The sequence below is a fragment of the Aethalodelphis obliquidens genome, unplaced genomic scaffold (genome assembly GCF_003676395.1).
Source record: "Aethalodelphis obliquidens isolate GAN/ISIS:26980383/991018 unplaced genomic scaffold, ASM367639v1 scaffold107, whole genome shotgun sequence".
In the NCBI taxonomy this organism is placed as follows: domain Eukaryota; kingdom Metazoa; phylum Chordata; class Mammalia; order Artiodactyla; family Delphinidae; genus Aethalodelphis; species Aethalodelphis obliquidens.
The window spans coordinates 1,216,748-1,235,372 of NW_020838051.1; the positions used below are offsets into that span (position 1 = coordinate 1,216,748).

Here is an 18,625-nt window from a genome sequence, read left to right on the forward strand (position 1 = left end):
CTCTCCAAGCGAAGGGAGGCGCTGCCGGGTGCCACCACCATGAAGGGCTGGTGCTTGGAAGTTTGGGAAGAGCAGAGTGCCATGGAAGAGGGGAGCAGACAGGGTGAGCCGGCATAAAGAATGCCACATCTAGAGTGAAAAACAGAAGGGGAGAGTCGTGCCCCTTACCATGTTTCAGTGGAGAAAGAGTCACCTTGAAAGAGATCAAAAATTTCCTTTCAACTGGATGAAGTGACTCTATCAGGATTGGGTTTTGGGTGTTTGTATTTGTCATGTCGGAAGAAAATTGCCCATGCAGCCCTCTTGCTGAGGTTACAAAAAGTACTGTCAACCACACTGGACAGAATTTTTCTTTTTGGGGGGGTACAGAGAGGGAAAAAAACACATTGTGTAGGATCATTAAGCACTGTTGTATAAATAAAGTTAGAAGATCAAACGAAAGAGGGGACTCGGGTTAAATGCTGGAAGACAAGCTTAAATAAAGTTCTAAGAAAAAAGCAAGCCACGCTGTAATTCCAAGAACCTATTACTTCAGACAATTTACTTCAAAAAATAAAATCAGAATGGTAAATGATTACCCAAAAGCAATCATGTCATCATCACTGAGAGATGGAATAAAATAATTTTTTGTGAAGTGGCTGAATGAGAGCAACTTAAAAGCCACGGAGCCTGTCAGAAGCACATTATTTCTTTTTACACCCCGTTTCCCAATTCATCTCAGTGCTGCTGACTAACCTCGGCTCCCAGCAGGTGGAGCATTTAAAATAAATAGCATTTCCTACAAAACGCGCTCCAACTGCCCCATGACAGACGCTTCCAATTCCCGGCCAGCCACTGGATCAGCTTCAGCGGTATCTAACAAGGTGTAAATACAATAACAAGCATGTAATTAAGTGAGCATGATGAAGTTAATGGAGATAATTCATTCCATTTTGGGCTTATGAATATTCTATTAGATGTTATCAGGCAGCTGGAATAGCTGTTAATTTAATCATCATTCAGACCAGCAAAATGTTCTTTGTGCGAGCATAATTGCAGAGAATGAATAATTGATTTGACAATTGTACCAGTGGATTTCAAACAGTTCTGTGCGCTCTCAGAGCAGGAAGGGAGGAGAGCTGGAATACTCAAAGCACTGAAGAGGTGGCAGAGAAGCCAGCCTGTAAATTGAACATTATCAGGACACAGATAAAGGACAATTTTTATTTTATCAATGCAACACAATTACATTACAGTGCGCTAGTAATCATTCTGCCCACACTTTAAAAAGGGAAATAAATTACTCTTCATGGGAAAGGACAAAAAGAAATATCAAACCCATTTAGAATCCACTGATATTGGATATTTAATTTTTTTGCATTATGTTTTATTATAGGAAATATCAAACTGCGTTTGAAATTACTGGCACATTTAACTCTGTTACCTGCAATCAGGTACACAGATTGTATTTTACATGTATCTCTGTATTACAGCATGTTCTATGAATTACAATGACTTTATTGCCTTTTTAAAAAACTACCCTAATGTTTAAAAAGAGCCATCATCGTGGCATACAAGAGTATTGTACACCGTTAGCTATCAGAACTATAGGAACTCTTCTGGATATATCGAGCAAAATTTTATTCTTCAAATGGTTCTATACTGCATTCGGGCAGAAAAAGTAGCGATAAATTGTTGACCTTCAACAAGCGGTTTCCAATATGAAACTAAGTTTTATTAAGGATAAACTCTACCAAAGACCTAGAGTTCTGAGTTACTGCCCCAGGAGAAAACACGTCAGTTTCTCCCCAAACCCTCCCAGTTATGGCTGCTAATGCAAACACCCTTCATGGCCCTCTATTCTATGAGCTTGTTATTTCATCAAAGCCAATGGGATAGATGGCAGCTACAGTAGATTTGATGTGCTATTAAAAAAATTGTTTTAAATAAATTTATTTTATTTATTTATGTTTTATTTTTGGCTGCGTTGGGTCTTCGTTGCTACACACGGGCTTTCTCTAGCTGCAGCGAGAGGGGGCTACTCTTCATTGCGATGTGTGGGCTTCTCACTCCGGTGGCTTTTCTTGTTGCGGAGCACGGGCTCTAGGTGCACAGGCTTCAGTACTTGTGGCGCACGGGCTTAGCTGCTCTGCGGCATGTGGGATCTTCCTGGACCAGGGCCCGAACCCGTGACCCCTGCATTGGCAGGCGGATTCTTAACCACCGCGCCACGAGGAAAGTCCAGTGCTATTTTTTAATACACATGAAGTCATCAGAAAATGGAAATATTCCAAGTATCTTAATACCTAATCAATGTTCCATGACAGTCAAGAGCAAAGATGATTAGCTGCAGGTCAGCAGTAATTGGGGTGGGGGTGGGAGGGCAGTTGGGTTGGGAGGTGGGAAAGTAGAACCAACTGCGAAGTTTGTTTTTCAATACATCCATCCAGCGTTCACCACCCAACTCCATTCTCATAGGTCCTTGTGGGGAAAGGGAGGGTGAGAAATGTGTTTCGAGTTTTAAAGATTCCCATATTCTGCTGTTTACACCCATCCCCCCGCCCCCACTGAGGACCAGAAGTACACAATCTTCAGGTATGTCTGATTTCAATGACCTCACAGCCTTAGAGTGTTGAAATAACATTTTCCACCTGTACCACTCTTCCTGAAGACTCCAGGCTTTCAAAGGCTTGTGTCAGCAACAGTATCCAAGAAGTGTACAGAGTATCTTTATTCTTCACATACCATTTCTTATCTTTTTCTTTATTTTTGGCTGCGTTGGGTCTTTGTTGCTGCGCGGGCTTTCTCTAGTTGCCGTGAGCAAGGGCTACTCTTCGTTGCGGTGTACGGGTTTCTCATTGCGGTGGCTTCTCTTGTTGCAGAACACGGGCTCTAGGTGCGCGGGCTTCAGTAGTTGTGGCACGCGGGCTCAGTTGTTGTGGTGCACGGGCTTAGTTGCTCTGTGACGTGTGGGATCTTCCTGGACCAGGGCTCGAACCTGTGTCCCCTGCATTGGCAGGCAGATTCTTAACCACTGCGCCACCAGGGAAGTCCCACCATTTCTAACCTTGATGTTTAATTATCTTAATCTCTACTTACATGGTTTCTAAACCTGGGTGCTATCTGGTTACATGTACTACTCACAGGACCTGGAAATTATTTACCCTGGGAAGTTAACAGGGTGTGGGTGTGGGCCGGCACACTCTTTTTTGGGAGGGAAGGGCAGACGAGGGAGGAAAAGAAAATGGATATGTAGTAAATGCAGTAAGTATAGATTGGGAGTTGGCAATGGCTTTGGAATTGGAAATTCTGGACTCATTTCTGGGCTCTTCTCTGTGGACATCAAGCCCCTGCTTATTTTTATTCACTTTAAGGAATGAGTAGGTTGAAGGGTTAGTGTGCCCAGGCAGTTTCTGGGGTCAAGTTATGCTCCACAAATGTTAGTCACCGACAGTGATGGTGACAGATAGGTGGGAAAAGCTACAGTCCAGTTTAAGTGATCACTTTCCGCAGGTGGGAGAAGAAAAATGCCCTTAGGGTGTAGCAAATAGGCACAAGGGGCACCCAAGGGAACGGCTTCCACACTCCCTGTCTGGGCCCAAGGCTGTGTCACCAGCTAAGCTCTTGTCCTCTTAGGGATAAAGGCAAAAGAACATCGATAGGCCTTGCCTTGGTTGCTCCTTAATCCTCTGGGTATCTTCCCTTCTCACCAGCCTCCTGTTCTCATGGCCCATGCTACTGGGTCAGGGACAGTTCTAATCCATGTAAACTGGACAGAACTATGACTGGGCCATAGTTGGACATGGAGCTAACAGTTATGCTGTGATCAGGGCTCAGGGCCACTTCCACTTTCTAGACAGAGGACAGAAAAGAGGCTGTGCCTGCCTAGATCCTGGCACTAAGGCAAGCCTCCTTCAACACCCTTTCCCTTCTGCACACTGGGGATGGATGCAGCTACAATTATTCCAAGGGCTCTCGGCCTTTCCTGGGTTCCATGTTTGTTCATGGGTTGTGAACATTCCCTCCCAACTTGTGTATCATGCATCTATAGATGTCATACCCCAAGATGGTGAGAATTACATTCTTTATGGAGGAAAAGTGAACATTTTTGATTAATCCAAATCAAACAGGTACTCTGGCAACATAATAATATAATAAATGACTATATATTCCTCTCAGGTTGTTGGACTGAGGCTTCAATATCTCATCATGCGAGCTTATCCACAGGGAAGCTCACGACATGGCAGCTGGCTTCCCTCGGAGTGCGTGCTCAAGAGAGAAGTCAGATTCTTTTGTAACTTAATCTCAGAAGTGATATCCCATCCCTTTTGTCACTTGGTCCAGCCCACACGCAAAGGAAGAGGGCTACTGCACAAGAGTGATACGGGGATCATTGGGGCGCCATCTTAGAATCGGCCTATCAGAGAGGGCCACTGCCCTGGACAAATGGTGGGAGTACAGGAAAACATGAATAAATATATTATTTGCCAACCTGCCACTCAGTGTGGAGTGCCTAAGCTAACTGACTCAGCGTGGCGTGCCTAGGGAATGGGTGGAAATCTAAGACCTTAAGAAGTCTGAGGAAAAGCCGAAAGAGAAAGTCAAAGGCAGACTGTTAAATGCCATCAAACTCGTTATCCAAGGAAAATATAAGAAGGTAAATTCTGTATTAGGTAGATTTTTTTGGCTGCTCTGGATTTTATGTTTATGTAAAATGGATGTGGTTTTGAATTTCTGACTCAACAGATACAATCTAAATATTAAAGCAATCCAGCCACTCAAAGAACCAACCATGAAGTCTGAAATACCAATGTTTTCAGGGTATCAGGATTAGCAACCTCTACCTTCTTAAATTCTATGAACTGATATACTGTACTTTCTCTGGGATAAGTTCTTCCATTAAGCTAATATGATTCTGCCTCTTGGAACCCTGAAGACCGTGGTGTACTCCATTCCAGGATATGACAGTGACACTCTTTAAGTAGGATTCTCTACCAGTTTCAACAGAATTGACCACATAGGGGATTTCCCTGGTGGTCCAGTGGCTAAGACTCCATGCTCCCAATGCAGGGGGCCTGGGTTCGATCCCTGGGGTCAGGGAACTAGATCCCATATGCTGCAACTAAGACCCGACACAGCCAAATAAATAAATAAATACTGAAGAAAAAAAAAAAAAAAAAAAAAGAACTGACCACATATCTTGAAACCTTAACTGGTTGGTCATCAAGATGGCCGTTGTCCCTCTCTATCAACTCTTCTCCCCCATCAAAGACTCTAGGGTTGCCCTGGGGAGGTAACTAGTGGCAGTGCTCCAGCGTACTTAGCAATTTTATTACGGGCATCCTTTCTCTACCGTAACTTACATCAAGGCTCTAAGGAAATTGAGTGTCTTAAGGAAGGAACATTTTCTTAGAGAAAAGCTAAAGGCTCTTGTGAGACTAGGTGGCCTAAGTGAAGCTACTGACAAACACAAGCTGAATGGAATGTAAATTCTCCCTATAGAATTTGGCAAGAATTTGGGGAGTGTGACCTAAAAATTACAGAAGCCTTTCTCTTGAAAGACAGAGTCCCTTTAGGCTTCTTCCTCACAAGGGTGGCCAAGCACTGACCATACTGGCTGACTCCCAAATGGGGTTCTTTACTAGAAGCAGTCAAAAAAATTTTGGTATTTTATGTTTTATACCTTTCATTATTATAGGGCAAGGGTTAGCCAACTATGGCCTGAAGGCCAAACCCAGGCTGCCACTTGTTTCTATCAATAAAGTTTTAGTGGAACACAGCCATGCCCGTTTGTTTCTGAATTGTCCATGGCCACAATGGCGATGCTAAGCAGCTACAATGAAAACAACGCCATAAGTTAAACAGAGGAGACACGATACCCATGAGGAAACTGGACCAGGAAGCTTTTTGCAAGGCTCGTGCTCTTTCCTCTAAACTCAGTGTGGAGGGACACAAAGAGTAACTCGCACTCTCCTACCCCCCAGCCTGCATGATTGAGATTTAGAAATGCACAAGTTCTCCTCAGCACTCTTACGGAAGATTTCCCATCTTTGGCCCAGGCAACTGAAAGTCTTTGGAATTTTAGCCCATGTTGATGCAGGATGCTAGAACGAACATGCTCATCTTCCCCCCCCGGGGTACAATGCTGATGCCAGGGCATGTAAGGCCAAATGGTTCACTTTATAGATCTAAAATCTGCTCTAATAAAATCTGCTCTAATAAAAATATGAATTCTTATTTCAGTGTGTTCTTTGGTTCTTCTTGGATGAAGGTCAAATGATTAGAGAAAAAAAGATGGAACGAGCACATCAGGGAAGTTCTATTGCACATTCCAGATGCTTCTCAAATAAAGCCACTAACAAGTTCTACTGCACATTCTCAGGTTCTTTTTTGTGGTAAAACTTAAGAAAGTCCTTTTATATGCTCCTTAAAAAAAAAGGCTTCTATCAAGGCATTCTTTTGAGAGAATCTGTTAGTAGTTAGAGACACTCACTACCTCCATGTCAACAAACAATACACACACTGCTCTGCATTTTTACTATCACAATCCTCAATGTATACTTTTTTTTTTTTTTTTTTTTTTTTTCTCAATGTATACTTTTTAATGCTTAGTCCAAAGCTAATTACAAAATGGGTCTGACTGATTTGCAAATTGTTGCTATCCATTTAAAACTATGTCACATTTAAGACTCAATGATTAAAAGGGAGAGCGGTGAGTCTCTTACACGGTACAGTTTGTGATTAAGTCACTGAATTCTCTGAACCCTCTGACCTTGTTAAGCAGCCTCTAGGCCCTCATTTCCCTCACTTTGCAGATGGAAGCGGGGAGTTCCAGGGAGGCAGGTAGCGGAGGATGTGACGGAATGACAGAATACCTAAACCACAATTCCACAGAAAAGGTAAATGGTGCAGAGGGAGATGTAACTGCTAGCACGGATGCATCTCACTATGCGGGGCAGCCTCCTTCCCACGTTAAGACAGGACCACTCACACCGGAGAGCATGCAATGTCTTCATTTAGATGGCACTAGCGGATGGGCTGCTTACGAATACTGACCGCATCATTATCAGGGCCTTTTCTTGAATGCTTTAGCTAACATTAAATGTTAAACTAGAAACTGGGGAAAATATGAATCTGAAACATGCTTGACTACAAGCCCAGAAAACCATGATACCAGGTAAAGAACTCTGGACTAACATAAAGCTGAGAACTCGGAGACTCTTGACAGGTGGAGCGTTCGTCTACCTTCATCTCTACAACCAAATGACGACATCCCCCACTGGCAAATTACCCGTGTTTGGGCCTCTCCACTTGTTCATTCAACAAATATTTATTGAGTACCCACAGGGTGTCAAGCACAATTTGGGATGGGGTAGGGGTGAAGGAAGGAATCAAAGACTAAATCAGTATGACTGCTATACTTCAGGAGCACCGTTTGACATTCTAGCTGGATTTTAAAAAATATGAATAAATAAATACACTACAATTCTATGAACCCACAGGAGAAACGTGGATTATTAACTCATTCAATAAATATTTATCGAGTGCCTACTATGTGCCAGATAACTGTTCTAAGCCCTGGGGATACAGGAATGAACAAGACGGACAAAAATGCCTGCCTTTGGGCTTCCCTGGTGGCGCAGTGGTTGAGAGTCCGCCTGCCGATGCAGGGGACACGGGTTCGTGCCCCGGTCCGGGAAGATCCCACATGCCGCGGAGCGGCTGGGCCTGTGAACCATGGCCGCTGAGCCTGAGCGTCCGGAGCCTGTGCTCCGCAACAAGAGAGGCCACAACAGTGAGAGGCCCGCATACCACAAAAAAAAAAAAAAAAAAAAAAAAAAAAAAGCCTGCCTTAGCCACCATGGAAGACAGTATGGAGATTCCTCAAAAAATTAACAATAGAAGTACCATATGATCCAGCTATCTCACTTCTATTTACCCAAAGAATACGAAAAGAATACAAAAAGATATATGCACCCCTATGTTCATCACAGCATTATTTACAATAGCCAAGAAAGACAAGGAAACAACCATCAATGGATGAATGGAGAAAGAAGATGTGGTGTATATATATATACAATGGAATACTACTCAGCCATAAAAAAGGCAAAATCTTGCCATTTGCAACAACATGGATGGATCTTGAGGGTATTATGCTAAGTGAAATAAGTCAGGTGGAGAAAGACCATATGATTTTACTCTTATGTGGAATATAACAAACAAAATAATAAATTTTAAAAATGCCTGCCTGCATAAGGCTTAGAGTCTGATGATATAATAGATATGGAGAGAAAAATCCATTAGAGATAGTATAAAGGTAAATAAACATACATTCTTTAGAAGAAAGGCAGTCCAGAAACCTGAGTTGCTTTTATTATTTTTGCAATACATCTAATAGATCACAACTCAATTATTTTGAGCACAGATTATAGGTTATTTATTTATGCAATTTTAAAAGTCTAAATAAATTCTGTGGAAGTGGAGCAGGCTTTAAGTATAGTGTTACTGCCACCCTCAAAATAGCCCATCCGTTGGCCTTGAATTTAAAAATATGGTTCACTTCAAAATACATCAAATACAACATATACAGCTGCCATCTGTCCTGTAGTCATAGTGGGAGTCCCTTTCATTCACAAGCAAAGCCAGTGGAGGGGGGGAGGGACTCGAGATGGAGAGAGGATAAATTCCATTTGTGCTATTAAGAAAAAAAGTAGAACAGTGAACCCAGTGGTTGAAAAGTGAAGATAAAAAGAAGAAAACAGTAATCTTGCTATAGAAACCAGAGAATTATGTTCTTGCTCTCCCCCCACTTTTTTTTTTTTTTTTTGCTTTCACACTGTACAAACTCTAGCACCCCGAACAACTCACTCTCCTGCTATTTCCAGCACTTTAAAGAAACTTTTCAGCATTTCTGTTTGACACATTTTTTTTCAACAGGGAGGTGAAGACAATAAGTAAACAGGTAGTGAAGGGCTATTTAGAGAGCTGGTCAGTCACAGTAATAATAAAGGGAAAAACCCCACCAGAACAGAACATCTATCCTATGCACGGCAGCCACAGACGGCACATGACCTCTGACAAACAGTTTTCAGAGTAATTTTAATGCTACTCTGGATTTAACTTGACTAACTGGTAGCAATTGAGCACATCTTTTTTTTCCTTTCTTGTTCTTTTTTTGTGGCAGCAGTTATCTAAAACGCTACAATAACAGCATCAGAAGTAGAATGGTGGAAGATTGGTTTTCCATTGTGCTGCTGAACTGGCATAATGCCCACTTTAAAAGCAATTCGCTGCTCATCACTGAAATCTGGCAGACACGACACTAAATGCCTTGAGGAAAAAAAAAAGGGACTTGAGAAGGGGGAACCCACTCCAACCACCACGCAAAGGGGGAAAAAAGAGCACCACAGATGATGAATATGGGGAAGAGAAAATTGCCAAATAAAAAGTTGAGCATGGCATGCAGACTCCCAACAGGCTGTACTTAATTTGCTGGAAGAAGATTTTGTCTGCAGGTCTGCATTAGGAATAGCAGAACAAAACAAAAGCAAAATATATATTTATGTCTGTCTATTGTTCCGATGAGGCAAAAACCTAGTGAGTTCCATCAATCATTTGTCAAACATGTCTTCCCCGTTTTATTTACCACCAAATACAATGAGTAAATATGTGATAATAAAACTCTTCTTTTTACATGGACATACACAATTTTGCCTCCTGCTAAATACAGGTAATGATTTGGGAAGCTTTCAAAATGTCTTTTTACTGTCAATAAAACTAATTCTATTCCCATTTTCATGTGGGAAAAAAAGGCTTTACAAATGAAAATTCAAATTAAAATTCTGATTATAGTGTAGTGTGACAACACCTGTATTTATAATTTTACTGTCAGCTAGCTTGTAGTGTTTAACAATAGCTCGAAGTAGAAAAGTAATTGGAATTTGTCTGTAACATGCCAGGTGACGGCATCGGGAGCTTTGCTATGCTACAGCAAAATTTGGTTTGATGGCAAAATAACCTCACGAGGTTTCTACACATAAAAGGTTATCAGGGCTGGAGGGGGGAAGGTATCCCAGGTATGGGACCCCTTCCTGAATCTGAAGAATCTGAGAGTTTGCATCTGATGAGTAAAGACCATCATGACCCTGGCATGTGCTCCTGGTCTGCTGTCTCTCCTGCAGCCTTGCAAATGGTGCTGATGCAGTTTAATTTCTAGAGTTCCTCCAGAAAAACGAAGATCAGATAAACAAACAACAACTGAAACCCTGTTGTTTCTAAAACAAACTGATGACTTCATTTAGCTATGAACTTGGCAGAAGCAGGTGGGATGGGGGATCCACCAGCTGATGGGAAGCATACGCGGGGACTGAAAGTACCAAGGAGGAGCAGGGCAAGGCCCTCTCAGACGACAAGGAACAGAATGCTTTCCATTTCTCAAAGGCTGCACAGCCAGGAGCGCTGCAGATATTTATTGTATTCATTCACTTTCAACAACCACAGATAAATATAGGTACCCACACAGATGCTTAAGATTTGCTATTTAACAAAAGATTAAGAGAAAACTTACACATCCCACTTACACTTTTACTGAAGCAATCGGGAGAAAAAAAATTATTTAAAGCAGTGTTCTGCTGTCAACTCGAATCTTTCAGAACTCACAAACACACGCTAATCTCCACACACAACTTGCCTTACTCTAGTCTACAAGTGAAAAGCCCATCTTTTTCATTATCCTAAAGATGGAAAAAAAAAAAAGAAGCCACATACAAAAGAAAACCAGAATGACAGTGATGTTTTAGTTTACACTAGATATGGCAACACACACAAACTGTCAAAACTATGGAATGAAAAAAGCTGTTATCAAGCAACTGTCAAGAGAGTCCTCTGAGATTTGGAAATCTTGTGTTTATTGTAACTACTGCACATTACACAAAGAAAGAAACAGCCCTCTCCTTGCTCTTGCTGCTAAATATCATGCAAGAGAACATAGGCTTCTCCCTTAGTAGTTAGATTAATTTTTTTTCCACGTGTGTAATTCTGTGCTTGACAGAGCTGCTCCCCTCCTCCTAGCTTTTCTAACAATGTGGCCAAAGTTCAGAGAGAAACCCGAGGTTACATCAAACATTATTTCATTTCGAAAACCATCACTGTCTCATTTCATGTTGTTAACTGGTTGTCTGTCTATAAGAGTGGAATCTGTTAACATCAAAATGCATAGTCTTCACCTGAATGATTTTCCTGACTTAGAGTTCTACAAAGAGAAGCGTATAGTTGAAAAGGCACAGACACTTACCATAAAATGATTTTAATTCATTACTCTCTCTTTCCATCTCCCTATCAATGCATACCTCGAGAAACCCAAATCCCTCAAGGAAAATTACCATCTAATAAGGGGGAAATATGGGAAAATACAGGGTCCAAATCTCTTCCACAATGCGTGGATATTAGTGATTTGTAGGTCATTTCCCCAACTCAAACTCAACGGGCAAAATTCCCCTTGTAATTGAAGTCAGTACATTTTATTATCCTTGCCAATGAGGCCTTTCTACCTGAACACCAAGGCAGCATCACTCAGTCTGACTCTTAATTCCTGCTCTGAGGCCACGTGCAGAGCAGAGCCTCATCACTAAGAGCAGCAGATTAATGTGAGTGAAAGCACTCTCCAGGTGTTTCCTTTTTTATTTTTCATGTTCCCTTTAGATGCAGAATACTCGCCTCCTGACATTCCTCAGGATGGAGAAAAACTGGACAGCAGAACCTTTACTATAAGTGTAATTGCCTGGATTCAGATGAACCATGGGTCAAGTCAAATCGCAAAATAGGTTATTGCAGAAAAAAAAAAATGTTAGCAACAAACAGGCTGACATATAGAACAACAGCCATAACTCTGGACCAAAGAGAGTCCATTGAATTTACTTCTGCACATCTTCCTGGCATCCTTCCCTTCTTGGAGAGCTAATGAGAACATGGGGCCATTACTGATGCACGTGTTGGCCATCTCGGTGGTGACATACAAGAAGTCAACGTGTCTTGAGTGGATCTTGGCTCTAAATAGGTTATGATGGTTGCCCAATGCTTAGAACATACTTATTTTAGGTTTCAGTGACCTGGTATGACTCAGTAACAGAAAAGGTCAGTCAAATTTTAACCTGAGGTAAAAATGGTTTAACAGTGATGTCAGTTTTATAAAAATGAACACGACTGGCTAGTAAAGAAAATCTGAATTCTTCTAAAGCTCTTATGTAATCTTTTATGATTTTTAAAGTATCCCTCAATTATTAATAAAGGGAAAAAGAGGAATACTGACATGTTTTATCACTTGCATTCTCTAGTACTATTTTAGGGTAAGTGGCCAATTTACATCCTTTTCATGCAATGAAAATCAAGTTTTATGCAATTATCTTAATACCAACCAGTTCTCTGCTAATAATATTTTATTTGAGGTAGATAGTGAAGAATTTTTTCCCTTAGTCTAGTGACATTTTGGCAAGTTTTATGTGGAAAAAAGAGCTATAAGTTGGTGAAGTTATGGCAATTGGTCCATTAAGGAAGTTTGGGAACATGTGCAACAAAGTTGGGGACAGTACTTTTAGTTATTCACATGATTTACAAACCATTAGTATTGTGCACATAAGTAGGTAAGTTTAAAATGTGCTCTACAGCTAGACTGTTTGGGTTTGAATCCTGACTCTGCCATCAACTTGCTATGTTACCTTGAGCAGGTTTCTTAACATCTTTGTACTTCCATCTTCTCATCTGTAACATAGGGATAACAGTAGTGCCTACTTCATAAGTTTGTTCCGGGAATTAAGTTAAAACACAGAACACGCTTACCACAGTATCTGGGGCTCAGTGTATTCAATAAATGTTAACTATTATTGTTGCTATTTGCATACTTAGTACTATACTATACTTTGAATTATGGGTCTCATCTAAAATCTAATCAAAAAGGAAAGAAGACGCAGAAAGAACTACTTCCCATCGTATCTGACCCACGTGGAATATGAGCCAAGAGGGCGCACAAAGACCTCTGCCAACCTCCTCTATTCCATATTTTGAGGCCTTTGGATTTCGTGAATGTTCAAATGGTAGTACAGATTTAAGTGGAAATATCTTTCTTAACTGTAATAAAGAACAAAGAAGGAAGCTTTGTTTACAAATATGTATCTATCTATATCTATATATCTATCTATATCTATCTATCTATGGCCGTGCCACGCGGCTTGTGGGTTCTTAGTTCCCCGACCAGGGACTGAATGCGGGCCACAGCAGTGACAACACAGAATCCTATCCACTGGACCACCAGGGAATTTCCCAAATATTTATATTTTGAATTCTTAGAACATAAATATGGACAAAATTCAAACTGCACAAAAAAGCATGCAATGAAAACTCCCAAATTTCTGGTTAAAGGTGGCACACTAAATACATAGATTTAGCTCCATGAACTCCTAAATCTCCACTAAAATTACAGTAAGGGATTTTTTTATAGGCATAATCAACTCCAAGGAAGAGGAAAACAGGAATGGAGGTGCCGAAAGCAAAAGTCAGAAAACAGAAGCACAAGAGGCAATTTACTTAACAGATCTTGGAAGGCAGAATTCTAGGCAGGCAGTAGGGAGAGTTGAAAAGGAACCTGGTTCATTCCACAGAACTCCCAAGGGCTTGTGAACTGGTGTCCCAAGATTATCTCTAGAAGAACAGTTGAAGGGTGCCCTTAGAAAATTGGCTGAAGTAGGTTTCAGAAACAGGCCCCAGATATCCACCTTCATTCTGGCAGAAGGCTTATTCTCTAGTGAGGGTCTCTGAAATGAAGGGGACAATGGGCCTATACTGGATGTTGAGACCCTGAGTTCCCTTTCCTCCCAGATGCTGGCAGCCAGCCTCATCCCTCCCCTCCCACCCCTGCCCAACGTAGGAGACTGGAAAAGTCTACTCTGGGGAATCGACCAGCCCACGAGAAAAAACACTCCAGTTACTGACATATTTCATCCGTGAAACAAGAACACTTGGGGAAGAAGGAAAAGTTCTTAGAAATTGAAAGCGTAATAGCAGAAAGAAAAAACTTAACTGGAAACGATGAGGAGGTAATCAAAGAAGAAATTCAAGAAAATTTCCCAGAACTGGAGGGCTTGCCTTTTCAGATGGAAAGTGCCCAGCAGCAGGAGTGAAAACTGCTCGAGACCAAGACACACCATCGTGAATGTGGCCATGACTAGGCGCACGGGAGATGCTACAAGTTTCTAAACAGGAACCAGCGATTTAAGAAGGTCACATAGAAAGGATTAGGAATCTAAAAGGCTTTCAAAAAAGACAGAAGAATAATGTTTCCAAAATTGTGAAGGAAACTGAGTTCCAGCCTAGAATTCTCTAACTATTGATTCGGTATGGGGCAGATTAAGAACATTTTAAGACAAGCAAGGTCTCAACACTTTATCTGCCATGGACGCTTTCTCAGAAGCTACTGGAAGAGATACTTACTCTACCTCTCCCCCAAAAGAGGAGCAGTTACCAGAATGTAGGACACGAGCACTCTGAAATAAGTGCTAAGTGAAGGCGATGCCCAGATGAGGGTAAGGGGAGCGCCCCAGGATAACAGCTGTGCATCAGGCCATGACAGCCATCGGCCCAGAATACCGGGTATGTTTGAACTGGATTAAGAGCAGGTTTAGATAACCAGGAGAAGGTCTGGTATGTATAAATACTGACTGCTGAGCTGTCAGAATCCTGATAACTGCCTTGTGAGCGTGGGGTGGGGGAGGGAGCAGGAGGCGGCGTGTGTGGTGGGGGTGGGAGCTGTCCACTGTAGGAAGCGACCAGATACTGCACTCTGTGCCAGCTGTTCAGAGATAAGGAGGAAACACTAGCAGCGGCAGCAGGATGAGTTACGAGTGGCTGCTTTTGACGTCTGGGGAAGGGGAACGCTATGGGAAAAGGGACTGCTTTTGGTAAGCAGCCAAACTGAATTTTTGATATGAGAAATTATGTGCATTTTTAACGGACGAGATTCAAGAACCAACCAACCAACAAAAAGTCTCCCATCCACCCCAGGCCCCTTCTCAGAAGCAATCATTTTTGCCCCTGTCTGTGCCTGTCCAGGAATTTTGGGAAGCTTTATTAATGTGTCACAGTGGCAGGAAACCCTTGGCTGTCTGGAACTCTTAGGGTAGCCGAGTTTGCTGAGAAGGCTGAAGTTGATCACGTGAATTATGGGAACTTTTAAAGGAAACTTTTGTAAAGTTTCTCAAATTCAGGATGCTGACCTCTTTCTTGAAAACTGTTGAACCCTGTTTCCCGTGAGGACCTGGAATGGCAGCGGTCCATATAGAGGCTGACAACAGCGGTGCTGGAACTTGCTTTCTTGGAACACATCCCAATTTCAGCTTGCTTTTGGGCCAGATCACTTCCCCAAAATGGCCTAGTGATGCTTTTTTGGCTGTGTAACTCTCTAGGGCAAGGCTTCTTAAGTACTTTCATACCAAGGACCTCTTTGGCAGTCTACTAAATAAAGCCCATGAACCCCTCCTCAGAATGTTTTCAAATAGGTTTAATAAAACACATAGGATTACAAAGGAACGCAATTACACTGAAATACATTTATCAAAATATTTAAAGAACCTATTTATGGTAAGTAGTGTATGTACTTTCTTATTAACATTAACAACAAGATCTAATGCTGTAATGACTGCAATTTCAAAGCAATGATGAGTATAAAATTATATCTTAGGTGTCTGCAGCAACTGTAACGCCATCTGAAAATATCCCTGACTTCTGTTGGTGACAACATCATAGATTCTGCTACTGATACCACTGTAGTTTGAGGTCTCCATGCATAATTGAAAGGAAGGCTAAATTTTTTTTTCCCATTCAGCTTCACAGACCCCCTCATTCTAGAGCAACTGTTCTTAAAGTGTGGGCCAGGTACTCCTGGGGGCTGGGGTGACTTGAGCCCCTTTCAGGGGTCCTTGAGGTCAAAATTTTTTCAAAATTATACTCAGACCTTATTTGTGTTTTTCACTCTCACTCTGAGTCTACGGTGGGGTTTCCAGCGGCTCCATGATGTATGACGCTGCCATGGACTGAATGCAGAAGTATATATTTGAAATCAGCTGTCTTCCGTTAAGCCAGATATTAAATAGATTTGCCAACATTCAAAATGCTGCTCTTTTCTCACAATTTTGTTTTGGGTGGGGGAATATAGTTATTTTCATAAAATAGGTTTCTGTGTTGACATACTTGAGTTTATTGTTGTTATTTTAAAGTGACTTTAGGGCTCTCAATACTTTTTAAGCATGTAAAGGAGTCCCCAGACCCCAAGTCTGAAAACCGCTGTTCTACAGCAAGGGAACACAGCTGCCTTTCTATAAAATCAGTGACCCAAAGACCGAGGCTTCATCATGCCCGGAAGATCATCATTGTGTTTACTTCTCCTGGTGGCCTTTGACTTGACAAAATACTATCTAGGGTCTCCTCAGCATTTAGCACAATGGCCCCAGACCTTCCTCAGCAGCTCACCCACCCACGTCCATCTCACTCGCCCTAACTTAGGATTTCTTAACTTGCTGATATTGTGGTTAATTCTCTGCTGTGAGGGCCATCCTGTGTCTATTGTAGGATGTTCACCAGCATCCCTGGCCTCTACCCAGTAGATGCCAGTAGCACCCTTCCCCGGAGTTGTGACAATCAAACATGTCTCCAGATTTTGCCAAACATCCCCTGGAAGGCAAAAATCATCCCTGGTTTGGAACCACTGTCCTAAGTGCACTCACGAAGGATAACCACCCCTCTGTTAGACAGGCTCACTCTTCACATGTGTCCAATAAATACCAAGACTCCTCCTCAGGGTGGGAATTCTTCCTGTCATTCAACTGTTAAGTGGCTATTTTTCTTAAAAAAAAAAAGAAATACCCACTTTCCTAGGTGGGTGGGGATTTAACGGGAAAAAAGGAAAGATGAACGATGATGAACAGTGAGCTACTCAAGAGAATATGGGGCTGGGAAAAATAATTCAAACCCTGATTCATGATATCTTTGCTCTGAAATGGGCTGAGAACTAGAGGCGTCCCCAAGGACAGGAAACAGCAGCCTAGCTGGGGTGCACCTGGGGCTGGTGAGGAAAACGGGACATGTAGCTTTGCTTTGGGTCAGTGGCTCCCAGGGAGGACTCCTGACTGTGAGGAGATCATGGAGAAGCCAGTTCGGAATGATCAGAGGGGAGAGCCTGCCTTTCTATTTGGTGGATGAACATACTTCAGGTGAATGGAAGAGGCTGGAGAGGGAGCAGGCTACTGCAGGCTCTACATTCTTTGGAGATCTCCAGAAAAAGGGAAGACCCTCCACGTGTGTCAGGACAGAGGCCAAGATAGGCCTCAACTCGGAAGGCTCGGATCCAGGTATAAAACTTGTAAGAAGTTTCTCGTTATGATTACAGATTCCACCAGATCCATGAGCAGACCTCACCCGTATCTTCCTCAGGCCAAGTCCAAGTTTCTTTGTCTAGGGTCCCTTCTCTAATATTCAAGCCAGAACTGGGTGATGGAAGCAAAAATGATGAGGAACTGAGAACCCTGTCAACTATGCCAGCTAAGTGTCAACAGACAGGCTAACTGTTGTTGAAAGGAAAGTGGGACTAATCCTGGAAGCCTACTTGTTTTTATAGACGCCTTGGTTTCTCAGGAAAAGACTGAGAGACTGTCAGAAAGTCCCTCTAAGTCAGGAGAGAAAGGGACCGAGCTGTTGTGCAAGACAGGAGCCAAGATGCACGTGGGGAGTAGGCCAGGTGGCCACCTAGCCTCTGGGCCAGCTGCCTTTCTGGCCTTGGGGTCTGAGAGTCTCTGGATCCTCATAACAAATTCCCCTTTCAGTCCAGTATGGTTCCTGATAGAGAACTCTACTAAAACTCGAGGGACAGCGGTGGTCCAACAAGAGCAGGTGCTCAGAAAGAGATGAGAGAGCCAAGGGGAAAGAGGGAAGCAGAAAGGAAAGCACCTGGGCTGGGCTATGGACATGCACCCCCAGTTCATGGACTTGCCACAGAGCTTTGCAAGCAGAAGGGAGGGTCCTTTCCAAAGTCAGAAAATTCACCGCCATCAGAAGTCTTGCTGGAGACCTGATACCAGCTCATAATTTTCTCTAAGTTCTTCTGAATATTTTATCTTCAGCACACTTTCAGGTTCTAGTAACTTTAAAAATTATATCCTGAGTATTGCCTACATGATAGATTTCCTTTTTTCATGAAATCCCTCCAACTCTCTTTCAAATCCTGAATAATACCTTGGTCCATGTATTAGAGCAGCGAGGTAACGCTAAGGGCGCGGTGAACATACTACAGTGAACCTGTCACCACTGCTGTATCTCACTGGAGATAATAAAACCACCAACCTGAATATACTCTGGTAGAAGCTGAGAGCATTTTGCGCATCAAGCCACACCTTTTCACAGTTTTGATGAGCAGCAGATAAAGACAGGCACTCTGGTTTCACTCCCCCGAGGCCCACAAGCACGACAGTCTGGGCTTAAGTGTCCTGTGCATTATGGGGTGTACTGAATTGTAGAAGGGAGGGTTCAGAGCAGATGGAGACTCTCTTCCCAGCTGTGGGGCATCACACAGTGGAGAGGGTGCCACACTGAGCTCTGATGACCAGAA

At 42.4% G+C, this 18,625-nt stretch overlaps 1 protein-coding gene across 4 annotated transcripts in view; it reads right to left on the reverse strand.

Moving 5' to 3' along the window:
• Positions 1 to 18,625, reverse strand: part of POLA1 (DNA polymerase alpha 1, catalytic subunit) — a 304,165-nt gene that overhangs the window by 5,168 nt on the left and 280,372 nt on the right. Inside the window, exon 37 of one of the 4 annotated variants that reach the window (XM_027096724.1) lies at positions 8,558 to 8,674. The exons of the other annotated variants lie outside the window; for them this stretch is intronic. Coding sequence (XP_026952525.1) covers positions 8,610 to 8,674 — 65 coding nt within the window. The 3' untranslated portion in view covers positions 8,558 to 8,609. Of the gene's footprint in view, positions 1 to 8,557; positions 8,675 to 18,625 lie in introns of those variants that run through there. 4 annotated transcript variants of the gene reach the window in all.